Source organism: Spea bombifrons, chromosome 2 (assembly GCF_027358695.1).
Source record: "Spea bombifrons isolate aSpeBom1 chromosome 2, aSpeBom1.2.pri, whole genome shotgun sequence".
Classification (NCBI taxonomy): domain Eukaryota; kingdom Metazoa; phylum Chordata; class Amphibia; order Anura; family Pelobatidae; genus Spea; species Spea bombifrons.
The window spans coordinates 140,273,539-140,285,488 of NC_071088.1; the positions used below are offsets into that span (position 1 = coordinate 140,273,539).

At 43.3% G+C, this 11,950-nt stretch overlaps 1 protein-coding gene across 3 annotated transcripts; it reads left to right on the top strand.

The window, feature by feature from the left end:
* Positions 1-564: 564 nt before the first annotated feature.
* On the top strand, positions 565-11,054 carry LOC128474399 (ecto-ADP-ribosyltransferase 5-like). 3 transcript variants are annotated; one of them, XM_053456723.1, is made up of 6 exons: positions 565-784; positions 1,339-1,455; positions 1,680-1,792; positions 2,557-3,262; positions 3,358-3,393; positions 9,568-11,054. In XM_053456723.1, the coding sequence occupies exons 2-6, from the start codon at positions 1,389-1,391 to the stop codon at positions 9,573-9,575; spliced, it is 930 nt and encodes a 309-aa protein (XP_053312698.1). In that variant the 5' UTR covers positions 565-784; positions 1,339-1,388; the 3' UTR covers positions 9,576-11,054. The 3 variants fall into 3 exon arrangements, with proteins under 3 accessions (XP_053312698.1, XP_053312700.1, XP_053312699.1); XM_053456724.1 differs by lacking the exon at positions 565-784 and adding an exon at positions 810-886; XM_053456725.1 differs by lacking the exon at positions 1,339-1,455.
* Positions 11,055-11,950: the final 896 nt, after the last annotated feature.

The window sequence follows — 11,950 nt, forward strand, 5'->3', positions numbered from 1 at the left end:
GTGTAGTTAAATCAGTGACCGGCCCCCTGTATAATGTGTAGATAAATCAGTGACCGGCCCCTGTATAATGTATAGATAAATCAGTGACCGGCCCCCTGTATAATGTATAGATAAATCAGTGACCGGCCCCTGTATAATGTATAGATAAATCAGCGAGCCGGCCCCTGTATAATGTATAGATAAATCAGTGACCGGCCCCTGTATAATGTATAGATAAATCAGTGACCGGCCCCTGTATAATGTATAGATAAATCAGTGACTGGCTCCTGTATAATGTATAGATAAATCAGTGACTGGCTCCTGTATAATGTATAGATAAATCAGTGAGTGGGTGACCTCCTCCCAACGAGCCTCTGGTCGCAGCATGCGCTGCTGGTGAGTCTCCACAATAGGATTTGATGATGGGCTATGGAAGGGTTAATATACTTAGGGAAGTCCTGTTCCCATAAACTGGCACCGCTCCGGCCCCTCCGCCCCCCTCTGCCCCCCTCTGCAGCTCCGGCCCCCCCGCCCCCGGGCTCTATGGGAGCCGCACAGTCGGTTCCTGTGAGTTTAATATGAAGCCTCAACTTGGAAGGACAGCGGGACCCAGTGACTTCTCCCAGCGCTGAAAGCGTTAAATGCCAGCAGGCGCTTCAGGGGTTTTTTTTAGCTGTTTTTAGTAACTTCCTCTTTCTTTCCGGAAAAACAAAACTTTAGAGCCGGAGAATGTCCTGAACGCAGCGACGAAGTACCGACACTCAGCTTGGCGAGGCGGTGGGAGGATACTGGATGTTCCTGGGGGGTGAGTGTGCGTGAGTGGGGGGTGAGCGTGCGTGAGTGGGGGCTCCTGCTGTAAAGACTCAAACCTTAATCAGTCGTTGGTCTCGTCTTAGATTCAGGAGCCGTATGTCTATCCCATGCATGTTTAATCCCCTCGCTGTATTACCCTCTACCACTTCTGCTGGGAGGCTGTTCCACTTATCTACTACCCTCTCTGTAAAGTAAAACTCCCTTTAAGTCGTTTGCCGTTTTTAAGTGTTTCCGGATGTACGGAATAAAGTCTAGCATGAGCTGGAACATGAAGATGTCATGGGCCATGAGATTAACCCCTGGCATCCTGGAGCAGTCCCAACGTGTCAGGATTGGGTTAAAAATACGGCGGCTGCCTTAAGTCTTTGAACCTGCAATGCGTGGGGCAAATACCTGCCTCTAGGGGGCTTAAAGACCCCAAATGTTCTGAGTTTGGAAGGGTGATAGGAGCAGTCGGGCCGTATTTCCAGCAGCTGTATTTCTCGTCATTGGGCGGCCCGGCTGCCGCTCCCTCTCTGACCAATCACATCCCTCCTTTTTCCGCAGGTTTTCCATGTTTACACAAAGGCTGGAAATGAACGCGTTCCCCCGAAAGAATGCTGACAAGCCTGTTGTTCTTCACTAGTATCACACTCTGTCCTGACTTGGTAGGACACCGGGCAGGTAAATGTGCAGTGAGGACATGGAACTGCCTCCCAGCCGTGCTGTGTTCTATAAACACTAGATACAAGGCAGTCTCGCTTAGGGTCTAGATTTGTGGCGCTTGAGCTCAGAGGTATTGCGTGTTACAAAACCTGCCCCATAGACAAGGGGTATCTGTGATACACAGGCACGGAGTCCAGAGAACACGTGTCTCATGGGCTCATGGTGTGTTCTTCATGTTCCAGATCACGCCATTGCTGATGAAGATGATGGACATATCGTGGCTGCTGGAAAGAAAATCAAAGAAAAAAACCCCAAACAAAAGCCGGCAGGAACCCACCAGTTATTACCAGCAGAGGTAATCTTATAGAGGTTCTTGAGGTTCTACGGCTCTAGAACATATGGGTATTGATACATGATATGATGCATGTAGGTTCTGCGTTCCTCTTCCTCGGATCTGACTGCTGAGTATAACATGATAATGATGTCATCTGAACCTAGAACTTCCTCCTACGAATGATCCAGGGAAAGTCTAGATATGTGGCTCTAGAACCTAGTTCCTTAAGAAGGTTTGCAGTAGAACACACTATATACGGTCTACGCTCTTATCTTAGGATCTCTTGTGACTTAGTACAAGAGATATAACCGACTTTTTTATATGTCCTCCCCTTTGTTAGTCATCAGTTGTAAAGTGCTAGGTATGTCTACAAGAATGACATGACATTTAAGTTCTAGAGTACCGGCAGATCCCGCGGTGCTCTTACAATACAGAAGAGTGAAAATTAACAATAAGATCTTAAGACAACGTGGGCTGCTCTGGGCTGCTTACTATCTATTATTAGACATATTTCATGGTGATCTAGAACATAATGTCAGTGACGATGGGTCCCCAACTTCACATATGAAGGCCCAGAAGCCATGTCTGACATCACGGACACGTCATGAAAACCGTAACCGAAAAGTGTAGCCTTTGCCCGCAGGAGTATTGGTGCTCGAGTTCTCGGGGCGACCACATAATGACGATGACCCATTCCATGGAGAAGTTCTAGATTAATAGATCTAGAGGAACTAGATATTCGCAAAGCTCTATAACAAGGTCATGTCTGTTGTTGCCATTGGCAGATGAAGTGCAGTTTGTTGAATTTGGATTTCGGGACCGACGCGTTTGACGATCAGTACAGAGGCTGCTCGGAAATACTGAGGGAGGAGATCATGCCCAAAGTCCTGACGATGGAGAAAGCCCTCAATCCAGTCTTCGGTTCCGCGTGGGAACAGGCGGAATCCCAATGGAAGCGAATGAAGCCCACCTTCCGTCTTCCTGTCGGGTTTCGGGATGAGTTTGGAACGGCCATTCGAGTCTACACGACGGATTGGCCGACGGGGAACCCGGTCTACAAAATGTTCAACGGGAACGTCAGCGTGGGGGGCCGCTCCAGGGACCACTACATGCAGCGCTTTCACTTCAAGGCTCTTCACTTCTACCTGACCAGAGCTCTGCAGATCCTGAAGAAGAACTCGAAGAGGAAGCATCAGGCGTACCGAGGAACCGATCATTCCCACGAGGTGTCTGAAGCCCCCCTCCGCTTCGGGAGATTCACATCGACGTCTCTGAACGTGGAGGTCGCCAAGGAGTACGGCTCGGGGCTGCTGCTGGAAATAACCACCTGCTTCGGAGTCGACATTCACAGAATCTCCTTTTTCCCCGAAGAACGGGAGGTTTTGGTACCGGTGGCCGAGAAGTTCCGTTACGTCGGAAGGAAGGGAAACGTTTACGTCATTAACAGCACTTGTGAACTGTGCAGCTACTTTAACTGCGCGTATTTAGGAGGTAAGGCCCACCGCGGAAAACCGGAGAACGGGAGGGGAAAGAAAATATAAAGCAAACCCTGAATATCGGGATTAATGCATCGCTCTCCATTTCAGGGGAGAAGCAAGAAGCGCCAGAGTGCAGCAGCTCCGGTAATGTATAAATAATAATATCACACACTGTACAGCGCTGCGGAGTATGACGGCGATATATAAATAATAATAATAACACATTGTACAGCGCTGCGGAGTATGACAGCGATATATAAATAATAATATCACACACTGTACAGCGCTGCGGAGTATGACGGCGATATATAAATAATAGTAATAACACATTGTACAGCGCTGCGGAGTATGACAGCGATATATAAATAATAATAATAACACACATTGTACAGCGCTGCGGAGTATGACGGCGATATATAAATAATAATAACACACATTGTACAGCGCTGCGGAGTATGACAGCGATATATAAATAATAATAACACATTGTACAGCGCTGCGGAGTATGACGGCGATATATAAATAATAATAACACACATTGTACAGCGCTGCGGAGTATGACGGCGATATATAAATAATAATAATAACACACATTGTACAGCGCTGCGGAGTATGACAGCGATATATAAATAATAATAACACACATTGTACAGCGCTGCGGAGTATGATGGCGATATATAAATAATAATAACACACATTGTACAGCGCTGCGGAGTATGACGGCGATATATAAATAATAACACACATTGTACAGCGCTGCGGAGTATGACGGCGATATATAAATAATAATAACACACATTGTACAGCGCTGCGGAGTATGACGGCGATATATAAATAATAACACACATTGTACAGCGCTGCGGAGTATGATGGCGATATATAAATAATAATAACACACATTGTACAGCGCTGCGGAGTATGACGGCGATATATAAATAATAATAACACATTGTACAGCGCTGCGGAGTATGACGGCGATATATAAATAATAATAACACATTGTACAGCGCTGCGGAGTATGACGGCGATATATAAATAATAACACACATTGTACAGCGCTGCGGAGTATGACGGCGATATATAAATAATAATAATAACACATTGTACAGCGCTGCGGAGTATGATGGCGATATATAAATAATAATAACACATTGTACAGCACTGCGGAGTATGACGGCGATATATAAATAATAATAACACACATTGTACAGCGCTGCGGAGTATGACGGCGATATATAAATAATAATAATAACACATTGTACAGCGCTGCGGAGTATGACGGCGATATATAAATAATAATAACACACATTGTACAGCGCTGCGGAGTATGACGGCGATATATAAATAATAATAACACATTGTACAGCGCTGCGGAGTATGACGGCGATATATAAATAATAACACACATTGTACAGCGCTGCGGAGTATGACGGCGATATATAAATAATAATAATAACACACATTGTACAGCGCTGCGGAGTATGACGGCGATATATAAATAATAATAACACACATTGTACAGCGCTGCGGAGTATGACGGCGATATATAAATAATAATAATAACACATTGTACAGCGCTGCAGAGTATGGCGGCGATATATAAATAATAATAACACACATTGTACAGCACTGCGGAGTATGACGGCGATATATAAATAATAATAATAACACACATTGTACAGCGCTGCGGAGTATGACGGTGATATATAAATAATAATAACACACATTGTACAGCGCTGCGGAGTATGATGGCGATATATAAATAATAATAACACACATTGTACAGCGCTGCGGAGTATGACGGTGATATATAAATAATAATAACACACATTGTACAGCACTGCGGAGTATGACGGTGATATATAAATAATAATAACACACATTGTACAGCGCTGCGGAGTATGACGGCGATATATAAATAATAATAATAACACATTGTACAGCGCTGCGGAGTATGGCGGCGATATATAAATAATAATAACTCACATTGTACAGCGCTGCGGAGTATGACGGCGATATATAAATAATAATAACACACATTGTACAGCGCTGCGGAGTATGACGGCGATATATAAATAATAATAACACACATTGTACAGCGCTGCGGAGTATGATGGCGATATATAAATAATAATAACACACATTGTACAGCGCTGCGGAGTATGACGGCGATATATAAATAATAATAACACACATTGTACAGCGCTGCGGAGTATGACGGTGATATATAAATAATAATAACACACATTGTACAGCGCTGCGGAGTATGACGGCGATATATAAATAATAATAACACACATTGTACAGCGCTGCGGAGTATGACGGCGATATATAAATAATAATAACACATTGTACAGCGCTGCGGAGTATGACGGCGATATATAAATAATAATAATAACACACATTGTACAGCGCTGCGGAGTATGACGGTGATATATAAATAATAATAATAACACATTGTACAGCGCTGCGGAGTATGACGGCGATATATAAATAATAATAACACACATTGTACAGCGCTGCGGAGTATGACGGCGATATATAAATAATAATAACACACATTGTACAGCGCTGCGGAGTATGACGGCGATATATAAATAATAATAACACACATTGTACAGCGCTGCGGAGTATGATGGTGATATATAAATAATAATAATAACACATTGTACAGCGCTGCGGAGTATGACGGCGATATATAAATAATAATAACACACATTGTACAGCGCTGCGGAGTATGACGGCGATATATAAATAATAATAACACACATTGTACAGCGCTGCGGAGTATGACGGTGATATATAAATAATAATAATAACACATTGTACAGCGCTGCGGAGTATGACGGCGATATATAAATAATAATAATAACACATTGTACAGCGCTGCGGAGTATGACGGCGATATATAAATAATAATAACACACATTGTACAGCGCTGTAGAGTATGACAGCGATATATAAATAATAATAACACATTGTACAGCGCTGCGGAGTATGACGGCGATATATAAATAATAATAATAACACATTGTACAGCGCTGCGGAGTATGACAGCGATATATAAATAATAATAATAACACACATTGTACAGCGCTGCGGAGTATGACAGCGATATATAAATAATAATAACACATTGTACAGCGCTGCGGAGTATGACTGCGATATATAAATAATAATAACACACATTGTACAGCGCTGCGGAGTATGACGGCGATATATAAATAATAATAATAACACACATTGTACAGCGCTGCGGAGTATGACAGCGATATATAAATAATAATAACACATTGTACAGCGCTGCGGAGTATGACGGCGATATATAAATAATAATAACACACATTGTACAGCGCTGCGGAGTATGACGGCGATATATAAATAATAATAACACACATTGTACAGCGCTGCGGAGTATGACGGTGATATATAAATAATAATAACACACATTGTACAGCGCTGCGGAGTATGACGGCGATATATAAATAATAACACACATTGTACAGCGCTGCGGAGTATGACGGCGATATATAAATAATAATAACACACATTGTACAGCGCTGCGGAGTATGACGGCGATATATAAATAATAACACACATTGTACAGCGCTGCGGAGTATGATGGCGATATATAAATAATAATAACACACATTGTACAGCGCTGCGGAGTATGACGGCGATATATAAATAATAATAACACATTGTACAGCGCTGCGGAGTATGACGGCGATATATAAATAATAATAACACACATTGTACAGCGCTGCGGAGTATGACGGCGATATATAAATAATATCACACATTGTACAGCGCTGCGGAGTATGACGGCGATATATAAATAATATCACACATTGTACAGCGCTGCGGAGTATGACGGCGATATATAAATAATAACACACATTGTACAGCGCTGCGGAGTATGACGGCGATATATAAATAATAATAACACATTGTACAGCGCTGCGGAGTATGACGGCGATATATAAATAATAATAACACACATTGTACAGCGCTGCGGAGTATGACGGCGATATATAAATAATAATAACACACATTGTACAGCGCTGCGGAGTATGACGGCGATATATAAATAATAATAACACACATTGTACAGCGCTGCGGAGTATGACGGCGATATATAAATAATAATAATAACACACATTGTACAGCGCTGCGGAGTATGACGGCGATATATAAATAATAATAATAACACACATTGTACAGCGCTGCGGAGTATGACGGCGATATATAAATAATAATAATAACACACATTGTACTGCGCTGCGGAGTATGACGGCGATATATAAATAATAATAACACATTGTACAGCGCTGCGGAGTATGACGGCGATATATAAATAATAATAATAACACACATTGTACAGCACTGCGGAGTATGACGGCGATATATAAATAATAATAACACACATTGTACAGCGCTGCGGAGTATGACGGCGATATATAAATAATAATAACACACATTGTACAGCGCTGCGGAGTATGACGGCGATATATAAATAATAATAATAACACATTGTACAGCGCTGCGGAGTATGACGGCGATATATAAATAATAATAATAACACACATTGTACAGCGCTGCGGAGTATGACAGCGATATATAAATAATAATAACACACATTGTACAGCACTGCGGAGTATGACGGCGATATATAAATAATAATAACACACATTGTACAGCGCTGCGGAGTATGACGGCGATATATAAATAATAACACACATTGTACAGCGCTGCGGAGTATGACGGCGATATATAAATAATAATAATAACACATTGTACAGCGCTGCGGAGTATGACGGCGATATATAAATAATAACAACACTCATTGTACAGCGCTGCGGAGTATGACAGCGATATATAAATAATAATAACACACATTGTACAGCGCTGCGGAGTATGACGGCGATATATAAATAATAATAACACACATTGTACAGCGCTGCGGAGTATGATGGCGATATATAAATAATAATAATAACACACATTGTACAGCGCTGCGGAGTATGACGGTGATATATAAATAATAATAACACACATTGTACAGCGCTGCGGAGTATGACGGCGATATATAAATAATAATAATAACACATTGTACAGCGCTGCGGAGTATGACGGCGATATATAAATAATAATAATAACACACATTGTACAGCGCTGCGGAGTATGACGGCGATATATAAATAATAATAACACACATTGTACAGCGCTGCGGAGTATGAAGGCGATATATAAATAATAATAACACATTGTACAGCGCTGCGGAGTATGACGGCGATATATAAATAATAATAACACACATTGTACAGCGCTGCGGAGTATGACGGCGATATATAAATAATAATAACACACATTGTACATCGCTGCGGAGTATGACGGCGATATATAAATAATAATAACACACATTGTACAGCGCTGCGGAGTATGACGGCGATATATAAATAATAATAATAACACACATTGTACAGCGCTGCGGAGTATGACGGCGATATATAAATAATAATAACACATTGTACAGCGCTGCGGAGTATGACGGCGATATATAAATAATAATAACACACATTGTACAGCGCTGCGGAGTATGACGGCGATATATAAATAATAATAATAACACACATTGTACAGCGCTGCGGAGTATGACGGCGATATATAAATAATAATAACACACATTGTACAGCGCTGTGGAGTATGACGGCGATACATAAATAATAATAATAACACATTGTACAGCGCCGCGGAGTATGACGGCGATATATAAATAATAATAATAACACATTGTACAGCGCTGTGGAGTATGACGGCGATATATAAATAATAATAACACACATTGTACAGCACTGCGGAGTATGACGGCGATATATATAAATAATAACACACATTGTACAGCGCTGCGGAGTATGACGGCGGTATATAAATAATAATAACACACATTGTACAGCGCTGCGGAGTATGACGGCGATATATAAATAATAATAACACACATTGTACAGCGCTGCGGAGTATGACGGCGATATATAAATAATAATAACACACATTGTACAGCGCTGTGGAGTATGACGGCGATATATAAATAATAACACACATTGTACAGCGCTGTGGAGTATGACAGCGATATATAAATACTAATAATAATAACACATTGTACAGCACTGCGGAGTATGACGGCGATATATAAATAATAATAACACACATTGTACAGCGCTGTGGAGTATGACGGCGATATATAAATAATAATAACACATTGTACAGCACTGCGGAGTAGGACGGCGATACATAAATAATAATTGTGTCTTTTTCCAGCTGTTTGAAGGGACTTTGTGGCCGGATCAGGGTCTTTGGGGGCCGCGCAGGAGCTGAACACGGTAATATCTACCGGCTCTTTCGAGCCTGACCTTCTGAAACATCCCAGAATCCTCAGCGCAGACTGTATCATAATCCTCCCTTCAGCCCGAGCAGGAAGTTGTGAGCTGCTTCCTGTTCTCCCCCCGACATGTTTTAGGGACTTAATTACTAAACCCTTCCAACCTCTAATGAAACCCCTCGGCTGAAATCCCAAAAGGTCGCGATAAATAAATAGCGATAATTCTGTGAAAATCCTTATTTCAAACCCCAAGAAAATGTGCAAATGTGCCGGCTGTTTCCGTGGTTACTGCTTAGGCGCACATTGGGGGATCGTGTGCAATGAGTTGTGAGATTGTAGCGCCGGGGGTCGTTGGTGGCGCCCCCGCCTGGATGGTAACCAGGAGAGCAGGACTACCCTGTCCCCCAATAACCTCTGCAGAGACCAGTGGTGGACATGTTGGGCCCTTGGGGTTAGTTATGGTGGCGCTAGCCCTTTTAGTATCCATGGTTGCCCGGGGCCCCTGCCTTCGGTACAGGGAAATGCATGGGGCGCTGCCGGTCCTGCTTCTTCCTCCCTGTCACGCATGCGGGTGATGGATGCGATTGCACAGTACTGGCTGCGCTGGGGGACGGGGGAATTTGGGGCAGAATGGGGTACTTGCAGAGACACAAACTCTGAGGTGACGGCGTCGGCCATGTTTTCTGGGACACATATAACTTTTACATATTGCTGACCGGCCCATATACAGAGCTGCCCTGCACTATGTGTGATGTATAAACCATGGAAGGAATTGATTGTAACACGGAGATAAAGCCTCTGCTCTTTTACTCGGCGCTGACTCCCGCTTGCTGTCTTCACTCGGTTCTCGGCCAACTGTCTGGAGTGAGGTCTATCAGTGCAGACTGTCTCTCATTAGACAGCCGGCCAGGTGGGGGCGCTGCCAATGATCTCCCAACAGAGCGCAGGATTGAGCTGTGACAGCGCCATGTTAAGAGGTAACCATGGAGGGCGATGGTGACCAGGGCAAGTACTGCCCGGAGGGGGTTGAACACTTTTGTGTCCGGTGCCGTATCCTGTGAGCCGGTAATATATTATATTGTGTGTATTATTGTGTAACTGGCCCAGAGACTGAATGTGGCTGCAGCTCCAGCCTTCAAAGAGACGATCAGGTAACCCGGCTGGGGCTCTTAATCAGCCAGCACAGCCCTGTCTGCCCCGCCGGCCCCCGCACTACAGGGGGGGAATAACACAGGTGGGGGGATAACACAGGTGGGGGAACCCATCGTATCCCTTAATCCCCTCACCTGATACATCCCCTGTATACTGATGGGATTTGTGATGGGATGTGAGTGATGGGATTGGGGGTTGGGTTCGGTGCACAGTGAATGGAGATTGTATATAAAGTTCTGTGTGTTTGTAAATAAAGTTCTTGTTTTACTGTGAATGGTGGTCTGACTGATCCGTGGATAGCAGGAGCTCCGTATGAGGGACTGACTGGTGATTCCTCAGCCCTCAAACAGGGGACCCAGCCTTGGGTACGGTGACCCTGTAACACCATACTTTCCCTATACAGGCTGGCATTCTGCGAGCGTATCCTGCTGCTCTATTACATCATCTACCTGACCTCTGAGATAATAACCCCTAAACCCCTCTCCTCAGGACTGTGTCAGATATCCGGGGGTAATTATCCTGCACTTCGCATTCTGTAATACCGCTAATAAAAATATTAAAGAGAACGGGTCCAGCTAGAGCTTCCATCCATTTGCCCTCTACTGGCGTAAGGTGTGTGTAGGTGTGTGTGAGTAGGGATGTGTAATTGTGAGTGTGTGTCAGCAGGGATGTGTAAGTGGGGTGAGGTGGAGTGTCTGTTAGTGAGTATGAGTAAGTGTGTGTTATTTGTGAGTTTACATTTGTTAAATGTTGTTAAAACGGGGGCAGGGGAAAAGAAGGCACAGACCAGTTGTGTGGGGGCAATGATGGCAGACTAGCTGTTGAAGTTGGGGGGCCCGGGGCAATTCTTTTCGCCCCGTGGTTTCTAGTTACACCTCTGCTTGGGGTGAAACCCATCAGGCCCTATCGACTTATTTGTCTTTACTTTAGAACCTCGTCCTCGATAAATGACTCATCGGTCTCTTTCTTTCATTCTCATCTGTAAAAGCTGAACGGAGATATTCATTGAGGCCGTCGGCGAGACCTTTATCCTCTTCTACATTCCTTCCTTCTTTTTAATCGAACGACTCCTTGTTTTACTTCCCTTTTCTCATTTATGCTTCTAAAACGTTTTAGCTCTTTTTCCTGACGGGGAGATTATCTCTCCTGCTCACGGTGATCACATGACTG